The sequence below is a fragment of the Toxotes jaculatrix genome, chromosome 1, assembly GCF_017976425.1.
Source record: "Toxotes jaculatrix isolate fToxJac2 chromosome 1, fToxJac2.pri, whole genome shotgun sequence".
Classification (NCBI taxonomy): domain Eukaryota; kingdom Metazoa; phylum Chordata; class Actinopteri; family Toxotidae; genus Toxotes; species Toxotes jaculatrix.
This window is the reverse complement of record NC_054394.1, coordinates 17,457,519-17,482,891: the sequence shown is the minus strand read 5'-3', so window position 1 is coordinate 17,482,891 and position 25,373 is coordinate 17,457,519. Positions and strand designations below refer to the sequence as shown.

General features: G+C 39.2%; 1 protein-coding gene across 1 annotated transcript; it reads left to right on the top strand.

Annotated features, from left to right (window-relative positions):
* The first annotated feature begins 1,973 nt into the window (after positions 1-1,973).
* On the top strand, positions 1,974-25,348 carry adam10a (ADAM metallopeptidase domain 10a). Its single transcript, XM_041067218.1, has 16 exons — positions 1,974-2,253; positions 6,572-6,722; positions 12,958-13,076; positions 14,044-14,202; positions 16,968-17,068; positions 17,168-17,326; positions 17,482-17,574; positions 17,792-17,975; positions 20,561-20,724; positions 20,842-21,025; positions 21,145-21,295; positions 21,409-21,592; positions 21,715-21,826; positions 21,937-22,157; positions 22,308-22,434; positions 22,596-25,348. The coding sequence occupies exons 1-16, from the start codon at positions 2,202-2,204 to the stop codon at positions 22,691-22,693; spliced, it is 2,259 nt and encodes a 752-aa protein (XP_040923152.1). The 5' UTR covers positions 1,974-2,201; the 3' UTR covers positions 22,694-25,348.
* The last annotated feature ends 25 nt before the right edge of the window (positions 25,349-25,373 follow it).

Here is a 25,373-nt window from a genome sequence, read left to right as displayed (position 1 = left end):
AGCGGTGTGTCCAACACAGAGTGGCCAGTTTACTCATTTTGACTCTTTAGCAAGCAAATGTGTTGTTAGTAACCGAATCTCGCAGACTGGAGTGAGTGTGTATAAGTTGTTAAACCTTTGAAATATTTGCACAGGCTCAAATCTTTTAAGAGTGTGTTGATGGCTTCATTTTCAATCCGTTGAAATGTTTCGGTGTCCCTTTTTTACGAGGACTCCTGAATGTAGGATGAAAAGGACCTGCCGTGGACGTGACCGTCTTGCGTACGAGTGCACGCGCATTTGTGAAGCCAGTGTAATCTCGCGTAGCCAGACTTCCCGAGTCCCCACTGCCGTACGGAAAAACGAGACTTTGGAAATGATGAGACAATCATTATTTCAGCTGCGAGTTTGAACCCGAAATTAACCTAACCTTTTCTAACCATTAACATTTTCCATTTATTTCTACTTTTGGGGGGAAAATAACTCTAGACAGCTCCAATCCATATGCAGGCTACTGTACACGGTTATTTTGACAGGTCTAATCAATCTAATGCAGTTACTTCTTAGATTCACTGGGTGGCAGCAATTTCACAACTAGGCGGAAGAGGAGCATGAGCACCCTTTCTTGTTGGAGCTGTGCAGGCATATCACATCTTTCTATCAAACTGCATAAAACCCTTCTTTCAACAGAATCTGGGGACACAAATATACCCTTAACCTTAACGACCTATAAACTAAAATTGTTTGGGGCAGTAATACAGTGATAGTACAGGGGAAGTGCTACCAAAGAGAAAAGTGCAACAGGTTTACAGTTTTTTTTTCCCTTTAATTTTGTTGTACAGCCTTTACATAACTTTGTGGCTGATAAAGGAAATCAAACCAGGACACCAATACTCAGTTTATTTAAAGACACGAGTGATCTTTAATTTTAACAGCTGGCAGCACGGTTTCATCATGCTAACCCGTCATTTAGCTCTCTTCTGTCTTCTCAGTACTTTATAGTTTTAGTACCATTTAGTAATACAAACAAGGCATTGTATTGTATGTATTTTACCTCTGATTTATTGAGCTGTATATTATCTGTGTTAGTATTGTGAGCTTTCATACACAATTGCCCTTAATTGTGGGAAATATTGGAATGAAAATGACAAAATGTATCAACCAATCTAATCCAGGGGTGTCCGTCCAGTAACAGATACCAGACATACCAAGGTGAACTTTGAGGAAACTGATGATGATGCCCAGAACAGCTAGAATACTTCTGTGAAAACCATGGCTACTTACTCAATAATGAAATATCTTTATTCACACAGCTTGGTCCAGTGGCAGTTGTAATTTTGTTTCACATGAGCACCTCACTGGTACACATGACAATAAAAAAGTGATGTTGTTTGAAACAAATGTCAAAATGCTTTTAAATATCAAATAAGGAATATGTTTTTTTTTTTTTTTTAGTATCTTATTTATCAATTTTTTCGAGTTTTGAGTTGATATGTTGGAAATGTTATCATTTGCGTTATAAATTATAAGAAGAACTCGGAGTGATCATTTTTCTTAAACCAATATGTGTAATGGTGTCATGATCATTTGCATTATGTAAAATGTTTTCATTGTATTTATCTGTTTTTGCTATTTTTCTTCAATCACTAATTTCCTGTTTTAAGTAGTCTGCTGTCATAAGTAGTTTGTCCTCCATATAACCTCATCACTTGTATAACATAATCACACAAAACTCCATAAATAGTTAAATGCGGAAGTGTGGAAAGTCCTGTTTTGACGAAGTAAACAAAACGTAGACTGCTGAATGAAAACAATGCTCACACGGCAAGTTTAGTGCGTGTTTCAGGATGGTTGCAGAGACGTTCCCACCACAGTGTTTTAATGTTCTTGAGTAGATCTGAACGGTGGTGTGGAGGTGATTTGTTGCTGGTTTTTACAGTGCCTTCGACATTGGACTACAATAGTAGTTCTGGGTGTGTCGATGATTTCTCGAGAAACCACGGCGGAAGGGAGGAGGGCCTCTCCTGTCGGTCTCCTCGCCTGCCTCTCTGTCTGTCTGATGTCGGACTGACTGCTTTTGACAGATAGAGCCGGTTTTTCTGATGGTAGCAAGCTAACTAGGAAGGGCGGCTATACCTTTAAGGGAGAAACCGAAACAAGAATCAGTCAGCGTTACCGCTGGATCGCCAGGCTGGTTTACTGGGCTTACGGGGGATTTCGATATGATATTTGTTAAATTAATTCTTTTGTTTTGCTTCCTACGAGATATTGCAGGTAAGTTTGCCATTGATCCACACGGCAAAGAAAGTGTTGAGTGATCGTCAGCGGAGCTAGCGCTAATCGGATCAGGCAGTTGTACTCTGGCTACCAAACTTGCTAGCTAGCTGGCTAATGTTTTAACTGTGTTGTTTGTGGCTGCTAACCTGTGTTTATTTGTCTTGTTTGTACCCGGGGCAGGTTAGCCAGGGCGTATTGGGTTTCAGCTTAATTTTGTTTGGGTAAAATAAGTGAAATACTCTAATGGAAGAAAAGCGTGTCTTCTGACAGTTACTGGGGGTTAAACTATCATTACAGTGCTAACGTCTTCAAACAGACATCAAAATGTAGCTAATAGACTCGAAAGGAACCAAAATATTCAGCAGTGTTTGAATAATTTCGTAACAACTAGTTAAACGTCATGTTTAGCTGCGCTGGAATATATATATTTATATCTGTGTATACATGTATATATATAAGGCAGGGTCTTAAGCAGATACATGATATGCTCCGCTGCTGCGACGTTTGACAGCTATTATATCTGCCAGAAGTAAATCTGTAATTTCTACACTCTTTAACTGTAATGACCTTTACTGAAAGTTTCTGTGGTACAGTGGCATTGTTTACAACAGCAAAAAAAAAAACGACAACAACAAAAAAAAAACCGTCAAGTAGCTTAATAACCATTTCCTGTTTGTACTAGGGATGAGTAACACTGCGTTTATTGCGTGAGTTGTAGAAGTTTTGATATGACTTTCAAGTTTTAATCATAGTTTCCACGTTTCAGTAAGTCACCATTAGTCATACAAAATTGGTAAATGATACAACAATTCAACGTGTTTTAACACTCTCTTTTAACCCTTGAAAACATTGCTAGATTACTGAGATATTTTTAAGGATTCTGCTCAGACTCAGACCCAGGTGAAGGGTGAGCAGAGATGTATTGCAAAACCAGGACAGGAAAACCAACTAGACTTTAAAAAAAAAAAATGGTTTTACTTAGTTACAACCAAGCTTCTCTTGAATGTAAGCTTTGAGCATTTGTGCTTGCGAAATGGGGCACTCATTATAAAATAATTTTCTTGACTTATGTTGACAAAAGCCTAAATATATGGCTTATTTCATATACATATATCATGATGCTTACCATTTTGTCTGTGCATACATACAGTTACTTGTGTGTTTGATTGAGGTGCTGAAACGTTGTCCTTGTATTCTGTCTGGCATATCAGAGAGTCTGGCATAAGAAGACAGAAGGCAAGGATTTTTTTTCTCCCAAGAGATACAGAAAGGACTTAATGTTTGCAGGTTATTTTCCAGTACTATATGATGCACAGTGTTAGGGAGAGACGTGAGTTGCCTTGAGCTGTGGGGTTTCTGATGTGTCGTGTTAGCTGGGCTGCCATCACCCAGCATGTGTGGTAATGCGAGGCTCAGATCAGTTGTGATCCATGCTGTTCCCACCTCCTCTGTTCCTGTCAGCGGTTTCCTCTCTGTCGAGAACTGCACTTCACTGTTCATTGCAGCACTTGGGGGTGAAACAGATTGCACCGAAATCATGATGACTTGGTCTTTACGGGGAAACTGATTACCAGTTTTGCTGTCTGCTCAGAATTTTCAGCTACTACCTCTGAGAGAGGTAATTTATGTAGGCCCACACAGAAGTAAAATTGTTGCTTTACTGTCAGATCATGATTCAGTATATTTTTTATCAGCAATAACAAGGAGGGCCTATAAATGTAATTAAAATCAGCTCAAAATTATTAGTGATTAATTTAAAAACACATTAAAAACAATTAAATGAAAAAAAAAAAACACCACAAACAAATCTTGATTGACATATTGGACAAATATGTCCACAGCAGAGAGAGGGAGAGTGACAGACATAAAAGATCCTCAGAGTCATACTAGGGGACATTGCAGTTGATGGTCAGGTCCTTAACACCCCTCAGCTGCCCGGGGGCCGAGTATTTACTTAACCAATATGGTTAACTTGTGAGTAATCCTTTTAATAACTTAATTGCTAGATTTAGTTGTTGTCCACTGTTAGCTACTGTATTAACAGATGTGTCAGTCAACTTGGGAATGACAGCAGGTTTAAAGTCTTTGTTGTATTTGTAAGAAATAAGCTTTCTTGTCTTTGCTTTTGTTTTCACAGGCAGCTGCTGTTGAGCAGCTGCCTGTCTTTATGAGAATGATCCTAGTTTTTATCATATTGAGGATGTGATGTATACATGGAAAACAGGGTAAACTGGTTACTCATACCTGATGATTCTATCGTTGTCCAGGTTTCTGATTGTCTAGATGCGTCTTTGACTCCTCACCATCTTTGTCAGTCTCCATTATTTCTCCACCAACGGCATTACCTGAGCGTTTTCTGCTTTTTTCTGGATTTGGTTTTTCCATCTTCTTGTCAGTAATGACTGGCAATTGCAACAAACAATGAGTATTTTCTCCTCTGTATAATCAGTGACAGATCTTCACTTCAGTATGTAAAACAGCTTTACATTATGTATGCTTACCTCATTTTACCAACTATGGGACGTGTACCAGTGACAGACGTGTCACTGTAACTTTGATGATGGCTTATTCATGTATCTGAAACCAGTATATCATGGTTACATGCTCAAACAAAGTGGTCTCTCCAGTAACCCTGATAATAACCAAGATGCTAGTGTGCATGTGAAAGTACTCTGTTAAGAGAACAACAAATTATGCCATAGTAATTATTCCATATAGTACTTTTATATAATATTTTAGTTTTCTTGTTAAGGTTTTAATGTGATCAGAAATGTTATAACATCCCAGAAATGTCACTTATTGGCAAGTCATTATGCAAATGACCATCTGCTGTTAATTTAGCCTTGTACTGTCACATTACTACATATTAATAGAGTTGCCACGTCCTACTGAGAAGACCGATCTGGGCAATCAGAGCTGGCAATCAGAGCTGGCAGTGTTTGTTTTTGTACGAAATCAACATATTCTCTGATTAATTACTGCCTCACTCTCTCACTTCCAAACCTCTTGTGTTGTTTTCCAGGCTGGTTGTTGGTTCAGTCTAAGTTTGCTGTCACGGTTTTCATTGTCAGAGAAGAGCTAAAGAAGCTGATTGTTGGAATAGTTTCTCGTTGCATTCATGGACAAGTTGCTACTAGCCTGGGGCAGCCTCTCCCTGTTAGGAGAGCTGTGACTCCCACCTCCTGGAAGCCTTACAGTAATGAACAAAACACTGCAGTGTAAAATAGAGGGAAGGTGGAGCACCTACATTATCCTTTTTGTCCTGTGGGAGTCTCTCAGTAATGTGTATCTTTCTGAGGCCTTTCACTACAAAGGCTTAGAGCTAAGTGTTAGTCCCAGCTCTTTAAATTGAGCCCTTGCTAATGAACATATCTCCAAAGGCTGATTTTGTATTTTTTCCTTTTATAAACCAAAACTTCTGTCAGATATTTAGTTAATACCGTTCTCTGTTGCCTTGAAATGTGGATTAGCATTTGAACAGCCTGCAGCAAACTCAGTCACTGAGCTCGCACAATGACATACAGTACTACTGAAACAGAACCTCAGTCACCTGATGTGCATCACATGCTCCTCACTTGTGCTTTAAACTGACCGCTTTCTTTGTCTTTGTGAAAAGAACAAAGAAAATGGTCAGTGTAAAAGCGGCAGGATTACCTCTTTGGGGTCACATCAGTAAGCCGAATAAGCCTGTTAAGCATATCTAGTGAGTGACAGCTTGTACTATAGCTGGCCACTGTCGGAGAGATTCATCCCTCTTTTCCCAACCTTACCCCTAAGGACTTGTTCATGAAGACATTTGACATGTCACAGTAGAAAAAGCACAGCTAAATAGTACAATTTATTGATGGCTGGATTCCACTTAGCTGCTTCAGTTTCAGGATCCTGGTACTGTGAATGTTGGCTCATTGTCACACCATTCTGACTTACTGGGACACTTGAATAGAACAGAGCCATCATCAGTGTTATTTGGAGACACCTTTCCTACTATGAGGCATTACAATATACACTGTCATATATGCTCTGATGAAAGCTTATAGCATATTAGCATTTTTGTCAGCCCATTAACTGAAATGAAATTCACTAAAACGACGAAGACATGAGGACATGAACGGTGCCTTTTTTTCTGAATTTGTTATACTGTTTCAAGTTATATTATCTCTCTGTTGTATCAGACAAATTTTATGCACGATGGATAACAGGCTAATAACCAAACCTCCATATCATATTAAAATATTGATAAAGTGTAGCTTTCCTTTTCTGCCTTGCAGCAGATATTTGTTGACAAATATTGATGAGCCATTGAATTCTCTTTCAGGTCAGTTTGGGAACCCCTTGAACAAATATATTCGCCATTATGAAGGTCTGTCATATGACACAGAGACCCTGCACAACAGTCACCAGAGAGCCAAGAGGGCACTCTCTCCTCAAGACAGGACTGTGCACCTGGATTTCCATGCACATGGAAGGTCAGTTTGAGTACAAACACTCTCAGTCCTCCGCACTTCATTCACTCTCTCTCTCTGTCGTCCAACTTAACCTCATAGTATGCCACTTACATTTTTTTCTTTTTTAAATTTTTTTGTGAATAAGTGTCCTTGCCCTGTCCTTCCCTTCTTTACTTATTTGTATGTATTGTCAAGAAATGTGTGAAAGTTGAATTAACCCAAGACATTTGAAGGAATATTGTTTATCTAGTGCTGAGTGGGTTTTATACCTGGTATAAAAGACACCCGCCACTAAAGTGCTGGGTGCTCTGGGAACACTAGCTGCCACAATGTGGTTGCTCTGAAAATACAAGACTAGCCAAGTTATTGCAAGCTGTAATTAAATGCTTCCCTTTTCTTTATTTTCATTTTACCTCTGACAGCGGAGCCCCCTTGTATTTTTTTTCTGCCTCTTTCTGATTCTATTTTCAATGACATGTAATTTGAGATGAGTGCTTGTCAAGGCCAGGATGTCTGAGTACAGTGGTGCCATCCTTGTTTTGGAAACAGATGATTTCGAGCACCAGCGCTGTTTAAATGTTGTTAGATTTGTATCTGCTGAGTTCTTGTCACTTGGTAATAAGTGACAGCTGGCTGCAGCAGAATGTGTGAAAGAAAAATGTTTCCAAATAAATTGCTTGCAGTGCTGAGACAAGAAAATAAATTCTGTTATTGCATAAACAAGAACATTTCTGTCACTCTACACTCCACAGCTGGTCATTTTACTTATGCAGTAATTGTACCAGACATAGTACAATTTCATAAATGAAGGTATTGAAATTGAAAGCAACAGCTGTTGCGAATGCTTTTGAAGAATTTCTAACACAACATTTACATGTCTGTATGTTTTGGGTTTTTTTTTGATCCATGTAACATTGTGTCTTCACAAGACTGGCAGTTTAATTTTTACCAAATAAAGAGAAAAAGGAACATTTCTTTACTAACATTTCTGATTCAAACACCTTAGATGCCTCAAGGAATCAATGATATAGTTAAAACTTTTCAAAAGGTCTTTCTGAGTAAAATGATATGCTCCTCCAACAAACATTGAGTCACGCCTACCTTTTCCTTACCAGAACCTAGCTTAGGACTACATTAGCACCTCAACACATGACATAGAAAACGTGGATGAGCTGGCTTGATTTATCTCACCAACAACAGAAGTCTGTTTTCTCCTGCCTTTAATTTGAACACAAATGTCATATCCTTGGTATGCACATAAGACACATGCACAAATGCACCCACAGCGAAATTGTAATCCCAGTGCAGTTCTGGGGCTGATCTTACCAATGTGAAGTGCCTTTCCATTTGTCCCTTTATCTGCTTTAACCGATTTCCTCTTTTTCTGTTTTGCCACTTTGAAGAGTGTAACAATAATTTACCTCAGCAGTGTTGTTTTTTTTAGCGAAACCCCCCCACCCCCTCCGTTTTCCTCTTCTCCAAGCTTGTTTGTTGCGGATTTGCTGTCAAACAGATCCTTTTCCTGTGCGTTTGTGCTCTTTCCTGTCATTGCTGGCCTTTGAGAAACAGCTGGCACTGCCTGAATTTGTGAGGTAATCATCTGAGTACATTGTAGTGTCTAATATTTTGTTGAAGATGTTGAATTGGAGATGGTCCTGCAGTATATCTACTGTAAACAAACTCTCATGAATGCTTTAAATAGTAAAACTAAGCAGTACTGCACAGATAATAACACGTAGAGGAGCAGGCCAGACAATATAGAGCACTCATGTCCAGTACACAAAAGCCTTTCTGTTAGAAGTGTCAGTAAACTATCGCTTGTTACATATTAACCTAATAATCTCTCTGACTGTAATGTAACACGACTGTTGCATACCTCTTCTTGGGGGCAAATTATTGACAGTTTTTATTGGTGTAAGTGAATGTTGTAGTAGAGGAAGTTTAGCTTTATATTATTAGCTCCTAGTTGTAAATGGTCCAGTTTTTGCAGTATCTCAGGGGTGGACACTACATCCTATACAAGTTAACACAAACTAATATGATAGTTTTGAAACAACAGTCACCTGTGTGCTGCTTACAATATTAAGTTTAGTGTTTTATGTGTCATAAATATTTTGATTTAACTCACTTGGTGTTAAGGCTGTTGTCTGTTGTGTTGTTATTGGCCTCATATTGTACATCAGCATCTGTGCTTTACATGACAGTAATAAGCTTAGCTTTAAGAGGAACTGAACCAAGCCAGTGGTCATAAAACTAGTATCTTATTCTTTATATCCTCACTGAATTCATTAGAGTGAGTGCAGCGAATGCAGACACAGACACACACTCTCCCTTCCGTGAGAGCGAGGCTGTGTGGCACTGTAGAGGTTTGTTGTAACAAGAGAAAAGCTTACTTGTGTATGCCCACTCGCATATTTGAGGCTGGATCAGGTGACGGAACAAGGCAGGGCAGACAGTTGTCTCTGTGGACGGCTTCTTTACACAAGGAGTTGCCAAAAAGAAGTCAAGCATTGGCTAATACAGTGCTGGTGGAAGTGACAATTCACAGTTCAGTGTAGTGTCCTGCTTTCCAAGAATGGGATGTGTTTTTCCTCTTTGTAATACATCATTTTGCAAACATAAAGGCCCAGGCTCAGCTAAAAGGAGTTGTGATTATCTCACTGATTTTGAATTTTAATCATTACTCTCTCTCTCTCTCTCTCTCTCTCTCTCTCTCTCTCTCTCTCTCTCTCTCTGTCTCTCTCTCTCTCTGTCTCTCTCTCTCTCTCTCTCTCTCTCTCTCTCTCTCTCTCTCTCTCTCTCTCTCTCACACACACACACACACTGATATACTATCTCCGTTTTAATTTTTATCATACTTGTAAATTAAGATAAAATAATGGACCACACACACACAGCCTGTCATCTGGTCTGTCCATTGAAAAGGCTCTGACAGGAAAAACTTGGCAGTTCTGCAATTCAAACACAAACTAATGTTTCACAACTAATCCAAGTCATGGTACACTCACTGGTGAATGTTCAGTGATAGTGTGGTTAGCAGGCCAGAAGTACCAACATACATATATAATTATAATTTCTGAGGCTTTCGATTGTTTATAGAGATAATATCAAAAGGATGTGCTAATGCTGTAACGCTCCCATCTTGAGGAGAAAGCTAAGCTCTTAGTTTTGCTGAAAAACATTTTCCATCCCATTCTCATGAGCATGATATCTCAGGAACACCTTGAGGGAATTTCTTTAAATTTGGCGTAAGCGTTAACTTGGACTCAGGTATGAACTGATTAAATTTTGGTGGCCAAAGGTCAAGGCCACTGTGACCTCACATCCATCCCACTCTTGTGAATGTGATTTATCAGGAACACCTGGAATTTCCTTACATTTGGCACAAACATTCACTTGGACCCAAGGAGAAATTTATTAGAGTTTGGTCCTCAAAGTTCACTCCGACCTCACAAAACACATTTTTGACCATAACTGAATTCTGATGAAATATACTTAATTCCTTGTATTAAATTCCTTCAAAGTCTACATATACAACTACAATACTTACATGTATTATGAGTCTGGACAGACACGGATTTCGACTGCAACTTGACTGGTTGGTGGAGGCGTACAACTGTGAGGCGGTAATTCTAGAATATGTATAGGGTAGATACTGGCCTCTTTGTAGGCATACCATCTCTGTGAACATTGCTTGAGGGCATTCAGTTTTTTTTTGAGCTGGCATGCTTACTGAGCAAAATATATGACTGTCAGATGCTTGAGTCAGTATGTTCAGCATTTGAGATATGTCTGAATAATTTATCCGTCAGCTGCTTCTCTGACTTGATCCTTAGCCTCCTCTCCCCTTGTCTGTTGCTGTGTTTGTCAGAAAGTTTTTTGTCAGGAAAATGATACAGTGATTTTCTTTCTTTTTTTTTTTTTTGTTTTTCATTTGGTAAAATCATTGGCCATTTGTGATGTTGTTTGACAGTGATTTCTTGGCAGTCCTACAGCCCTCAGTTGTTTGGAAAAAGGTACAGATATATAAATGAAGAATAAAGTAACATGAAACAGGGAAAAAAACAGGAAAAAGCTGCACAATAAAGTTTTAAAGCAGCTTGTATAAATGTGTGTTTCTGGCTCAGTGAAAAAAAGCCTTCATGGACAGTATAACAATTGCTGACAGTCAACCTTAAAATACTCTGTAGATCCTTGATAATACAGATTAAATTTCTAACTGAATAATCTCTTTATGGATTTATATTCAGCAGAGACCAGTGTGTCACTGTGGTGTCATGGGTTGACAGAGCTTTTGATGGAGCACAGATGAAGTCATGAGGTCATATTGATTGTTGTAGAGGCCATTAATAAGATGGGGAGAGGCCAGGGGGAACTGTAGTGGGTGTACCAGTATGAATAAAAAGCAGAAGAATTTATTCTGAATCTATTGCCAGATGATGGCGGCTTGTTTCACATGTTTAGCTGCTCTGTCTTTTTTTGTTCAGACTCTTTCTTTTTCTTTCTCTGTTACCTCATATCACACATACTGTTAGACTGCTTAAAGTAAGGACAAATCCACTTGATTCTTTTAACTTTATAATTTTGAAACACAGATCCAGGTCTACATATATAAAAAAGAGAGTTTTATTGATCATGTTGGTTCATTACTCGTAGCAAACTGAATAAAAAGCGAAGCAATACAGACACAGAAAAGTTGGATGGTAACAAAGTATTCATTTTGCTTACTCCCAGAAATACAAGCATTAGTCTACTTGGTGAAAAAACATGTTTTTTGTACCAGTGAGCCACTAATTTGAAAATACTTTAACGGTAACATAAAGGGGTGTGTTTGTGAAATGAGAGCAGGAAAGAGAAAGGGAAAACTGAATGCTGGTGCAGGTCAGGGAGTCATCCTAGAGAAGGAAATCCTGGGCTGTGTTTGACCGAATATTCAGTATCTTTTTCCAAAAACATCTTCTGCTCCTCCCCACAGTCATCTGCATGTCTCTTGTGTTCATGTTTCTCTTTGTTTTACTCCACTGATGTTTTCATTTACTCATTCCTGCCTTATAGTAAATCTGCTTACACATCCTCGGCAAACAGCTAATGGCTAAATTAGTCATTAACAGTGTTAAGTGTCCACTGAGCCTCTTGGGGAAGAAACATCTCTCTAGTTTTGATCTGTTCTCCTAATTTTACACAGACTTCAGAGGGGCACTCTTCAGATTTTACAAATAGTTAAGTGTAGCACACAGCCCTTTGAAAACAGCTGTAATATGTCCTCTGTGGTTGTGAGAGATTTTTTCCAAAGTCTAAGAAAATAACCCCGATGATGCTGTTAGATTATCTCATCTTGGGCTTTGAGACTAAAATCTCAATTGCAGACTGGGGGATTTTGGAATAACCTGGCCATTAACCAGACGGGGAGGGTCAAATGAAATGAAATACTATTAGTTGTGTTAAGGGAAATGGAAGATCTAGTGTTTTAGGAGCTAAACTACATGTACTGCGCTTGTTGGATGTTTCTTAATGATTTTTTTTATTTGTGCCTGATACTGCCTAAGGCTAATTAAAGACTAGTTGACAGTTAAAATTTTAATTTTCCCCAAAACGTCAACCCTGAGGAATTCTTAATTTTGCCTTGTTGCAGATTGTGTTATCAAGAGAACACAAAAGTGGTACAATTCATGAAGGGTTCAGTATGAGAGATGCCGTTTGAGTCATGTGGAGGAAGCTTCACACCTTCAGACCAAGCCATGTGATTACTAAAGAGATTCCTAGTGGGGAGTGTTCCTCTGAACTGCTCACTACATCGCCTCAGGTTTCTGGGAAGCTAGTGGTTCATGTGCACCTCATGTGATGAAAGCCTTTTTGTCTTTGCCATCATGGTTATGTTAACAAGAGGATTATGAAAAAACATGTACTATGGCTGTGCATGAAAGTTCATGTGTTTTTCCTCATGACATAATTCTTCTTCTGACTCACTGAGCCCAGCAGCACTGAGCAGAAATGGTGAAGCTCAGTAAAAATGTGTTAATCCTGCTTTTTCCTGCCGAGTTTTCTGTGTTCTGTCTTAGCTTTCCAATGTATGTAGTTCCTTATACTAAAACTCTGTGGTGAGAGCATGTCATTAACAGTGTCAGGGTTGAGGGTGTGATTGTCAAATTGTCAGTAGGACTGTACATTACGTTGCCCATGTGTCAATGTGTCAAAGTACAACTTTGCTTTTGGTGTAGATTATGCTAACCAGATTTGATCATATTTTTCTTTTTAGACATTTTAACTTGCGGATGAAGAGGGATACAACTCTGTTTTCTCCAGAACTCATCATTGAAGTATCAGGAGATGAGACACCTGTTGATACATCACACATTTACAGTGGAGAAATCTTCGGTAAGTTGCACCACAGCACATCCTGGGCAGAGGTGCAGTGTCTTAACAGGAAATGCCCTAATCCAATGATGGTGTTCATATTTCAATAGAATTGAAAGTCTGTATCATCACTCCTCATTTTATCATTCCTACATTTTCCCCAAATTATCTCTTCAAATCATCTACAGCCTTATCACATCACATCACAACCCAACACACACACACACAGGACTTAACTTTCACCTTTCATCCAGCTATTGTTTGCTCTCAGTCCCTTCCTGTTCCTGGGCGTCTTCCTTCTGCTTGTGTCCAGCAGACTTCAAATGAACAAGAGAAAAAACAAGCCTGTGTGTCCTGTTGTGATCAGTAGTATGAAACAAGGAGAAAAGGGACAAAGTAACCGATTTATATTGTTCTTATCGAGGTTGGTGCCCTTATAATAAGTATCCTTAATCTTTGCTCAAAAATGAAAAATATAGCCGTGGAAATCCATACAAATATTTGAGCCTTAAACAAATTAAACATTAATAATATAAAATGTTAATGAATGGAATGAAATACACAACATTTAGTTCTCACACAAACATTGTGATTTCATGAGACAAATATAATTTGTACTTGTGGTCAAATTTTGGAATGCTACAGATTTTTATTTTGCTTCATGAAACTGTGCTTATTAGTAACCTTGGATTATGTGCAGGCTCAGCAAAAAGTGAATTTTCAACTTGCTTTATTCAAATTTGAGCCCTGGACTTTTTGTGCAGACTTGGATGAGATGTTTTTCAGTTCGTGTGGCAGTAAATCCTTTATGTGCCTGAAGAAGCTTGTTGAACAGATCATTTCTACCCTTAAACTGCTTGAATAACTAGAATGGATTTATTTCATTTTATATTCATGACTGAACAATATTCCTTTGGCCAAAAATTCAACTCTCTTTACAGGCAAACACTCGTTTTCCTCGGCTCACCCTTCCTCTTCTGTGTTTCAGGTGAAAAGGGCACACTGACCCATGGCTCTGTAATCAATGGGCGATTTGAGGGCTTCATTAAAACGCACCAAGGAACATACTATGTTGAACCGTCAGAGAGGTACCTACAGGACAAGAGGGTGCCCTTCCACTCTGTCATCTATCATGAGGATGACATCAGTAAGTATACTTGTTTAAGTGAGAGGAAATGTTAAGCACTACAGTCACTTTTAAGTCCACAGAAACTGTGTACAAGAATGACCAAAGTTTGACTGCTTACCTTTATATAATGACACAGACGTGGGGTTTGTTGGACAACTAGTAGCAGTACAAGTAGTTTTAAAAGGCACCTTTTCAAATGCATTTTAGAAGAAATACATTGACTAAAGATGTAAACAACTGAACGTACTCACCATAACCATGGTATGTAAAAATGAGATGGTATATTGAAAGCTATGAAGGCAGAAATTGAATATTTTAAAAAGTATAATTTTTGGAGAAAACAATGTTTTTGTATTGTGAGGAATAAAACTGTGATGTGTTGGTGCAGTTCATAGACTAGCCTGAGAAGATTAGACAAAAGGTTATGTTTGACAGACTGGTAGCAGCAGGATTTGGCTCTGGTTCCTGGGCCAAGGACAGGGTGGCCAGTGTCCACACTGAAGGCAGGATTGGAGCACGTCACAGCATAGGCATGACTCATAGCCATTGCTAAAGGTCAGACCACAGCCAACAGAGAAATTCTCCGTCAGGAGACCGAAAGCTTCTCAATCTTTTTCTCGAGAACAGACAACTCTGAAAATGTTTGGGCATAATCAGTCATCAGTCAGACCTGCAAGGTGTGGTTGTGGGTGAACACAATGAAGCAATCACAGCATGAGTAAAAACACAGTCCAGTGACTTGAGACTTATGATTCCAGCTCAAAGAACTGCATTTAGCAGACAGGCAGTGAGTCTGCTATGAACACCCTGGATTTGGGTTCTGATATTCACTGCAGGTTGTCTTGCTGGTTACTTCTCTGGAATACACACACACACACACATGCATAGACACAGACACAGACAGACATACACAGACACAGACATACATGCCTAAACATAAAGATAGGGAGATTCTTTTGAGCTGATAAATGAAATTTAAGCAAACGAAGGGAGGAGAAGCTGCGTTGAAGCTTGTTGGAATGAAAGGTTGCAGTTGAAAATGAGGAAAAGTGAAAGCCCCTCAGAAGAATTGAGGACTTTTTTTTTACAAGCCACATCATAATGTAATGATCTGGTCGTCATCCTTACCTGTTAATATCCAGATAAATTCTGATTTGGTAGTTTTAGATGAAGACTTGTCCACTAATCAGGGTGGAGGGGGGTGGACACTTCAAACTTGTGTTGATATTTTCTAAAATTTACCATAGCATTTTATAATTAACACAATATCCCTGATGTCCTCCATGCACAGACGAGAAGTTTTCAAATGGTCCCTGTTAACATCTGCATTAAGTTGTAATCAGACACAGTGTACACAGTGATTTTACACTAAGATGAATAGAAAACAGTTGATTAAAAATGAAATATTTTCTTTAAATTTAGATTTTTATGATATATGGACAGTGTGAGCTATACTGTCACGTAGTCTTCAAAATCAAACTACATTTTAAGTCTGACATGAGGTCATCTCAGATCAACTTTGTTTCCTAGAAGTCTGTCCATGGTGTCAGTGAAAAAAGATGTAGGAGTTGCACTTATGAAACACAAATTATTCACTTCTGACTCTTATGGTTTTCTTGGAACTTTTTTTTTTTCCAACTTCTGTCCAAAACGCAAGGGCCTTTTGATTAGCAAGTTGAATGAGACAGCATTCACTGTAGGGACAAAGGCGGCTTTCTCTTTAAAACTTGAACACACATTGTCAGAGGTTGAATGTATTGTTTGATTGTGTGTCCAGTCAGTTTAGTAACCAGCATAGGACGGTTCTCTTTCCAGAATGAACATTTTGTGACATTTAGGCTAATGTCCTGCACTATAATTAATGCGATCATGAGTTTTGCAAATACATGCTTAGAGGCAAGTAATCCTTTAGTTTACAACAGTTCGATTGAAACCAGCATCAGAAGTACACACTGATTTGCATGCCTAGTTAATAATATATACCAAATCCATTCTGCTTTCTGACCCACATTAGGTCTATAAAGACATAATACTAAATGGCATGTGACAGTTTGCTGTTTAACTAAGAGTGACAACCCCCATTATTAACTTCATAAATCTGTGATGTCGGTTGCATCAGCTGCTTGGTTGAAACTAGTGGTATAAATCTCTTTTTTTCTTTGAGTATGTATATAATATTGATATATTCCTTGTAATTAGTCTGTCTGTTCATAACCCTTTTATCTAAAACTGCGTTTTCAATGCTGTTGGGAAACTGTGAATCATCCATCATTTGATATGGGGTTGCTATATGGGCGTGGCCAGTGTTGAACTGTGTTCTACTTATCAGCAGAGGTGGTGATTGTTTATCATCAGACTGATCCCATCTTGATTTTGTCGTCCAGTAGAGACAGCTGCTGAAGCCAAATGGCCGTACTGTAGTGGGACACAGATTCAATTGTTGTTGCTGAAGTATGTATCATTCATATGAAAATAGAAGAATGCAGTTGCTTTGTACACAATGTGCAGTATAGATGTGAATGTAGTAGAGATTGTGTTTGAAAATACTGTGAGAAAGTACAAAGAAAGATTGAAAGGCAGGATAAAGATAACACTGATTTGCTGGGATGGCCTTTTGTCCTTAGAAATCCTGTTGCTCAATCCCTTTTATGTAATGCAGATACTCCTGAATCCCAAACCACCCTGATTCATCTCCTCCAGCCCACCACACATGATCCTAAAGCGATCCATGGTGCAGTGTAAGCTCTTCTCAACCACTCCCTTATCTCTTCCCTATTTGCCAGATTATCCTCATAAGTATGGCGCAGAGGGCGGATGTGCTGACCACTCGGTGTTTGAGAGGATGAAGAAATACCAGGCATCGGTAGTAGAAGAGCCAGCCAAAGTAAGTGCCAGCAAAGCCCCTCCTCATCCTTCCAAATCATAATTAAACACACAGGTGAACAAGACTCATGAGATGAAACGACAATTGTTTTTTGTACAGAGGGTGAACAGTGTGTTCGAAGAGGAGAGCTCCCATGGTCCAGTTATTCTGAGGACGAAGAGGGCAGCCGGGAAAGAGAAAAACACCTGCCAGCTCTTCATCCAGACTGACCACCTGTTCTTCAAATACTACGTCACAAGAGAGGCTGTAATTGCCCAGGTATGCAGCCATACATACAGTATGTAAACATGACTCTAGAGGTTCGCATCTTTGCTGATTTGGAAATAACACAACCTAGCTATCATGGTATGTTGTTTTTTTTCACTGCTGTATTTGCCTTCTTTCTAATCTTCACCTCACCACTTTCTCCTCAGATCTCCAGCCATGTGAAGGCAATCGACTCCATTTACCAGGTCACAGACTTCATGGGCATCCGAAACATCAGCTTCATGGTTAAACGGATCAGGGTGAGCTGTTAATATTTTTGAGAGGAGAACTCTGTTGACCTGTCTGCTTGGCAGTGAACATTGTGGCATAGACATAGTTTCCTCAGGGTGAATATTTGTCATTTTTTTGCCAAGGACCTTTTTAGTGTCTTCACGCTCTGTCTGCTCTGCCATCAGTGTAGAAATGTCTCTCCTTTCTCACTTTGCCCCTGCAAATGTTTAACTCTCTTTCTTTCAGATAAATACCACTGATGATGAAAAGGACAAAAGCAATCCTTTTCGTTTTGCCAATATTGGAGTGGAGAAGTTTTTGGAGCTTAACTCTGAGCAGAACCATGATCAGTACTGCCTGGCCTACGTCTTCACTGATAGGGACTTTGATGATGGTGTGCTTGGCTTGGCTTGGGTTGGGGCTCCCTCAGGTTTGTACAAAACACAAACACACACACATACACAGAGCCCTAGTGGTGACTTCCAGTGTTGCTCAGAGATACTTTAACTGGCTTGGGTGCTTTCTAACTCAGGGATTTACTTCAGGTCATCCTTCAGGTTTAACAGTACCCTCTCTATTTGCCACTTATCGTTGTACTGATGTTCCCTGAAATAATGAACACATCGCAGATAGGATTGTCTCTGTTAATCCCAGCAGACCCTGATAAGCCTTACCATCTCCACCACACACACTCACACACTCCTGAATGATTCAAAGCATAACTAATTTGAAGGTGCTAGGCTATGTCTGTGTGTGTTCATCAGGAGCTCTAGGTTTTTCTAAAGACAGCAAAGTTTTCAACTCAGAATCAAGTCAGAGTGAAAGTTGAGATTTATAAGAGAATTAATCTCAATGCCAAAATGAACAATTTCTATTGGTTTCTTCTTTGTTTGTACCAAAGGCAGTAATCTAACAAACTCGTCTTCACCATTATCAAAGGTGTGAACCTAAATACAACAGCTGTCTTTCACAAAGAGGCTTAAAGAGGAAATTTGTGTAACAGCACAAACATTATGGTCAGTTAGGTGACTAAACTGTCATGCTTAATACAATTCATTTATGTTTTAATCATTGATATTTAATTTTTTTGAGAATTCTGTGACTAAGTTTAACTGAACCTATTGTTATACTTTATATTGTGAACAACATTAAGAAAGTATCAGAATCTACACATGGGCCATTGATTGGAGCGGATATTGAATTTTATGATTATGTTTATATTTTAGAAAAAAGTTTGCTGTAGTATTAAAGTGTGATAACATAATAGATATAATATTTTTATGTGGCATTGAATGCCTCTATCTGTCCTCCTCTGTCAGGATTCGTGCTGTGTTCTCCTCCACAGAAATATATATAAGCTATCTCTTTGCTCTCAAACACAGCTGTATGAATTATAGTTATGGTGGGTTCTCCTTCCTGTTCCTCTGAATACATTCAGCCACCACCACCTCAACATAAAGAATACAGCAGCAAACTCAGGCGATCAATACAGGCAAATTAGCAAAGCTGTAAGCTGAAAGAATCGATTGAGAGTAAGAGATGGATTGCAGTGAGCTGTGGGGTAAATGTTTGAACAAAGGGAGTCTAGAACAAACGGACATCAGGGATACTGGGGAAACACAACTTGTGTGTCTTATTTGATGTGACCAGTTATACAAACACGATACTGTACAGTTGCTTGCTTAAAGAACATACATCCCCCCCCCCCTCCCCCCCGACACACACACACACACACACACACACACACACACACACACACACACACACACTCAGTGTACAAACATAAAATGTGCAGTCATACTCATGTACAGTTACACATAATGGACACATTGTTTATTGCTTTAAGTGCTTGGCTCTCTTGTTTCTGTGCAGCTAGAAGCTGCCTTTATGGATGTGTTGTATGCATTCCTGCATACAACACTGCAGGAATGCTTATTGTTGAGCTGCCAGAATGCCCCGTGTTGCACAGACGTGTTGCACAGACATCACAGCATTCAGATCACAGCTTTGTGGTTTTTAGATCAAAATTTTAGTTTTACACACACACACACACACACACACACACACACACACACACACACACACATATATATGTTCAGTGTATGCATGTATATGTATATATATTTTTATAGCCATTATAATATGGATGCTCAGTTATGTTTATTGTGGTGTGTGGTTTACCTACCTCCAGATTCGAATGAATTACCACTACAAAGTCAACTTTACCTAGGCTAACTATGGAGGGCTACTTCAAGTCATTTAGAATATGCTTATGTTCTGCATATTGGGACCGATTCTTCTGCTAAAACAGTTGGTCTGTGTTTGGCACATGCTATGATCTTTTATTGATTGTTTTTCCTTATTAAATAAGTTGTAGTTTTTATGACCAATTTATCCTCAATTCAGGCACCAGACTCGTGGCCATTTTATCACTCTGGAAAGTGGCTCATATTTTTATGATGGTTTTAGTAAGAGAATTTTACGTGTTCTTCTTTACTTGATGCAAAAAGGGATGAAAGTGATAATTACAAATGAAATGTTTTACAGCATCAGGGACACTTGTGGTGTTCTATCTTACTCCACATGTTGTGTATCTCTTATAAAACATATTTTAGACTTTGTCCTGTATGTAAACCAGTATGGTGTAAGGATACTGTAGTTTATAGTGATTTTTCTCTGGAGTGCAGTAGTGAATGATCATTGTTTTCTGTGAATAGTGGAACAGTGACCCCTGGTGTGGCCAAGCTGTTGCCCTCCTCAGGAGCAACTACCAGCACCAGCAGGCCACTTATCCTGCTGTGTGTGTGATGTGTATTTGTGTATACACGTTTAGGTTTACCCTGGTAGGGAACCTTGCTGCATTCAAATGCTCATGTCACCTAACTCGTGGCACCTTGACCCATGAATTAGGCCATTGTTAAATTAATAATAATATTATTATTATATTATAATAATTCTTTGTGTCATCTTGTCTAATATTTAAATAGTGTGAAAAAATTCATTTTCCTGCCATAGGAAGCTCTGGGGGCATCTGTGAAAAGAGCAAACTGTACTCAGATGGGAAGAGGAAGTCTCTCAACACTGGTATCATCACTGTGCAGAACTACGCCTCCCATGTCCCTCCCAAGGTGTCACACATCACCTTTGCTCATGAGGTTGGGCACAACTTTGGTTCTCCTGTAAGTACTATGATTTCATACTCTGGCCTTTGCCAGTGCATTTCTTGCCAAGCTGAGCAACATATTACAGGTCTCAACTCTCTGTGCTCTCTTCTTAACTTGCCTTTTGTTTTATAGCATGACTCTGGAATTGAATGCACCCCTGGAGAGTCCAAGTTACAGGAGAAAAAGGAGCAGGGCAACTACATCATGTACGCCAGAGCCACATCTGGGGACAAGCTCAACAATAACAAGTTCTCTATCTGCAGCATTGGCAACATAAGCGCTGTCCTGGCAAAGAAGAGAGACGACTGTTTTGTTGGTAAATTGTCTCTTATAAATTGTCTGTTCCTGTGGGTGTGTGTGTGTGAGTGTGTGAGTGAGTGTGTGAGTGTGTGAAAGTGAGGTTCTATTTTCATTCTGTTGTGTCTGTGTGTCCAGAGTCTGGCCAACCTATCTGTGGTAATGGACTAGTGGAAGCTGGAGAGCAGTGTGATTGTGGCTACAGTGATCAGTGTAACGACCCCTGCTGCTATAATGCCAATGAAGAGGAGGGAAAAAGGTGCAAACTCCAACCTGGAAAAATCTGCAGGTCAGATGTGATTAGCATTTCTTTTCACAGTCCTGTAATTTATGCAAAAAATAATGCTGTTGAAAGTGCAGGATTTAATATTTAAGTGCGTATTTGTAAATCTTGTTCCACAGTCCCAGTCAAGGCCCATGTTGCACACCACAGTGTACCTACAAGGGCTCAAATGACAGGTGTAGAAACGAGTCTGATTGTGCCAAAGAGGGCACATGCAATGGAGCTACAGCTCTGTGTCCCACCTCAGAACCAAAGGAGAACTACACCACTTGCCGTTCAGAGACACAAGTCTGCATCAATGGGGTTAGTTTTAGTTGTCTTCTTACTGTTTGATATCTGGTATGTGCAGTTTTTGAGCTTGTGTTTGTATTTAAATTAAAATATTTAATTTAAGTTTTTTCCTGCTATCCGCTTCTTTGGACCAGGTCTGCTCTGGTTCCATTTGTGAGAGGTATGGACTCGAGGTATGCACCTGTGCCAGCGAAGATGGCAAGGACGAGTCAGCTGAGCTGTGCCACGTGTGCTGCATGGAGAAAAGTGAGTCAGTTTTGCTTTTGCTTTTTTGTTCTTAATTGTGTTATCTTCAAGCTGAAGGACTGAGCTACTGTCAGTACCTCAAAAGTCATTCCCTCTCCTTTTGCCCTCAGTGAAACCCAGTACCTGCAGCAGCACAGGCTCAGAGAAATGGGTCAAATACTTCAACAACAAGATCATAACGCTGCAGCCTGGCTCACCCTGCAATGACTTTAAGGGCTACTGTGATGTGTTCACGAAGTGTCGTCTGGTGGATGCTGACGGGCCTCTGGCAAGGCTAAAGAAAGCCATCTTCAACGCAGAACTCTATGAGAATATTGCAGAGTGGATAATGGTGAGTGTCCCCATAAAGGAAGTGCGGTAACTTTCTTCCATGGAGCCAGTGCTAAAGACTGGTCAGCACAATGACATAAATACATATACAAGCTGGTTCTGCAGTGCTTCTCACCTATATTTATTATTTAATATATCTTCTGTTATCCAGGCTCACTGGTGGGCTGTGCTGTTGATGGGCATCGCTCTCATTATGCTAATGGCTGGCTTCATCAAGATCTGTAGTGTCCACACCCCAAGCAGCAACCCCAAACTGCCCCCACCAAAGCCACTGCCAGGTACAGTACATCATATATAGTTCATCATATATATTTATGTTCTCACATGTGGTCACATGTACAGTTTACAGGTAGTTGAGTGATTAAGATACAGGCATATAGATAAATAGATTCTGGCATTCGTTGTCTTTGACTCTTACTGAGATGTTGATGTCCTGTAGGTACACTGAAACGGAGAAGACAGCAGCATGCAAACCCGCAGCCACAGGCCCACCGTCAGTACAGAGAAAACTATCAAATGGGACAGATGAGACGCTGAGACTGGTCTGCTCTTTGCCTTGGTTCTTCCTAGTGCCTACAATGGGAGCACTTCACTCCAAAGAGTTACCTTTACCACATATTGCAAAATTCAAAGAACTTGCAACTGAAACAGTTTCACTGGACAAAGCCTGAAGTTTTTATTGGGCTTAACAAACTCACTCAGCACCTCTGCTCTAAGAGCCAGATTAGCAGCGGTTCATAAAGCTTTTATAGGAGCTAAAACGTTTTTTTTTTTTTCCCAGGAGAAACAGGAGGAGAAATTCACTGATCTTTGTTATGTGGTCTTAATATTATTTTTATTTCTTTGAATGTTTTTTTTAAATTCAAATAATGGAGATGAGGGAAGCATCTTTGTAGTTGCCTTCCTCTGTCCTCCATCTGTGCAACTTTTTTCTTTCCTGTTCTTCCTCTCTGAAGTGCTGCAATCATCAGCACAATAGCAGGATTGCAAGTCACATGAGTTTTTGCTGCCAATCAAAAACAACACTGACACAACATTGTGTTGAGAAAACATTTTTTTTTTGCCAATGTAATTAGTTTAAATCAAAACACACCCTCAAAAACTGAAGCTTTTTATTTCTAAAGCATACATGTTCTTTCAGTGTGCAGTTGTTCAGATGTTACTGTAGGCTTTTCCTGTTTCAAATGAAATTGAGTTTCCGCATAATGAAGATTATTTACTGTTTTAATTCACTTTCTCAGGATTAATAACGCAACAGCAAGCAAGTGTGTTAGGTGGAAAAGATGGCTGCGTGAATATTTCAGGGTGAAGTCCCTCCTGGCTGACGCCTGTACAAAAAAAGTTCACTTTAGCTGCCGTGGGATGTAGCGGGCAGTTTGTATGAAGAGAATGTAGATAAATGATCTTAATCAGATTACATTGTCATCTGTTATTAGATGGTGGGTTGTGGAGGGGAGATTAATTTTCTGGATATGTATATTTCTTGTTGTGATCGTGGTTTTGCAGCTGCGTTTACATAACGGTGTATAATTGGGGCTGAAATAAATGGTGAGAGAATAGCTTTTAATGAACCTGATTGTATCACACTTTTGAATTTCACACACTTTTCACAGTTGTTTTAAGAAATTACAAAATGTGGTAAAACCACTCAAAAGCAGTTAGATCCTCTAGGCTTCCGTAGCCAGACGAAGAACTTGTCTGGCTTAAATGTGACTGCAGATTTTGCTTTTATGGATTTTACTTGCTGTTCAGATTATTTGTATATGTGGAATAATTGAATCAACTGAGTAAAACTAAAGATTTTAATTTTATTGTTGCGTTGTTGCTGCTGTTAACACATTTACCAGAGCAAACAATCACTATGTGTCAGCCATCCACTGCTGTTCTGCTCTGTCCTTTCTTTTCCTACTGAGCGCAATTTTCTCAAGGAGCTTTGTTGTTACACTCTCTTGGTTTGTGTAATTGCATTAAAAATGTGCCTACTCAGAACAGTGTGACTGAAATTGGTATGCTAGTGTCAGTGATCTTTACCTAAGCTGAAATAATGCATGACGTGACAGTTTATCCAAGCCCAGTCTGGGCTGCTGAAATCGAAAGAAGAAATATGTTGGAAATGAAGTTACAAACACACATTTTCAAATTATATTCTGCAATTTGTTTCCAGATTTTTTGAGAGATTGAAATTAGTATTTAATTGTTATTCCCATTAGAAATTAAGTCAAAGCTATTTTCTGCCCAGCCCTGATTTGACTTAATCTGAGTTTACAGTTGTCTTCAGCCAGGTTAAATCAAGGTCAGCTTCACTGACAGATGGATGAGAGCACAGAATACTCCCAAGTTGAGTTACTGGCAAAAATATATGTGTATAGTTTTTTTCAAAGTTATTTTAGTAGGGAACACTTTGGTGGAGCAAAGATAAACTCATTCTTTTTTTTCTTGCCCTTGCGAAAGAGCTGCATCAAGCACAGCTGCAGCTCAGCATTGTTTTCTGTGCAAGGTGTTGATCAGATAGATTCTATGCAGAGTATCACAGCACTCAACAGCGGAAAAAAAAAGCCTCTTCACAAAGAAATGCCTTCATTGTTTTCTCCTAAATGGGTATTGTGTTTTCATAATAAAATAGGTAACTCATGTCTGTGGGCTACCACAAAGTTTCTGGGCAGATAAAATGCAATCCTCTGTTGCTTCTTCTGCTTATTTTGTTTGTCTTTTTGGTGCTACTGGTAGTGCTTTCTTTTGGGTCAGAGCTTAAGCTATATTTTTCCTTAGCTTTGGCAAATTTTAGAGCTATGTTTGTTTTTGTTTTTGGTGTGTGTGTGTGTGAGAGCGGCTTTGCTGAGTCATTGTTGTCTTTTTGTTGTTAAAGTATGACGTGGACATTAGTGGGTGTTTAGGGTTAATGCTCTGGGAAATTTTTCTCTCTTTCGCATTTCTATGTGAAAATGTGCGCTGAAATGAAAGTGATGTAAACTGAGAATCCAAACTGGTATAGATTCAGCACTGCTGTCTGATTTTAATGTCTCCTGTGTTTTATTGTTTTATACGGTGTCTTTTTGTTTTCATTTGCTTTTTTGGTTCTGTTTCCCTACCGTGCTTACTTTGGAAATTTTTCTGAATTTGCAGAGGTATTGTGAAAAAATATGATTTCTTTTGAACTACTTGAAATGCATTAATAAACCAGAATTGATCAAATGTTTGATTTCTCTGTTTATGCATA

Coding starts and splice junctions, on each gene's coding strand:
- adam10a (XM_041067218.1), top strand. CDS start 2,202: ATGATATTTGTTAAATTAATTCTTTTGTTTTGCTTCCTACGAGATATT. Junction 6,723..12,957: donor GATTTCCATGCACATGGAAG/GTCAGTTTGAGT, acceptor TTTTCTTTTTAG/ACATTTTAACTTGCGGATGA. Junction 22,158..22,307: donor ATATTGCAGAGTGGATAATG/GTGAGTGTCCCC, acceptor TCTGTTATCCAG/GCTCACTGGTGGGCTGTGCT.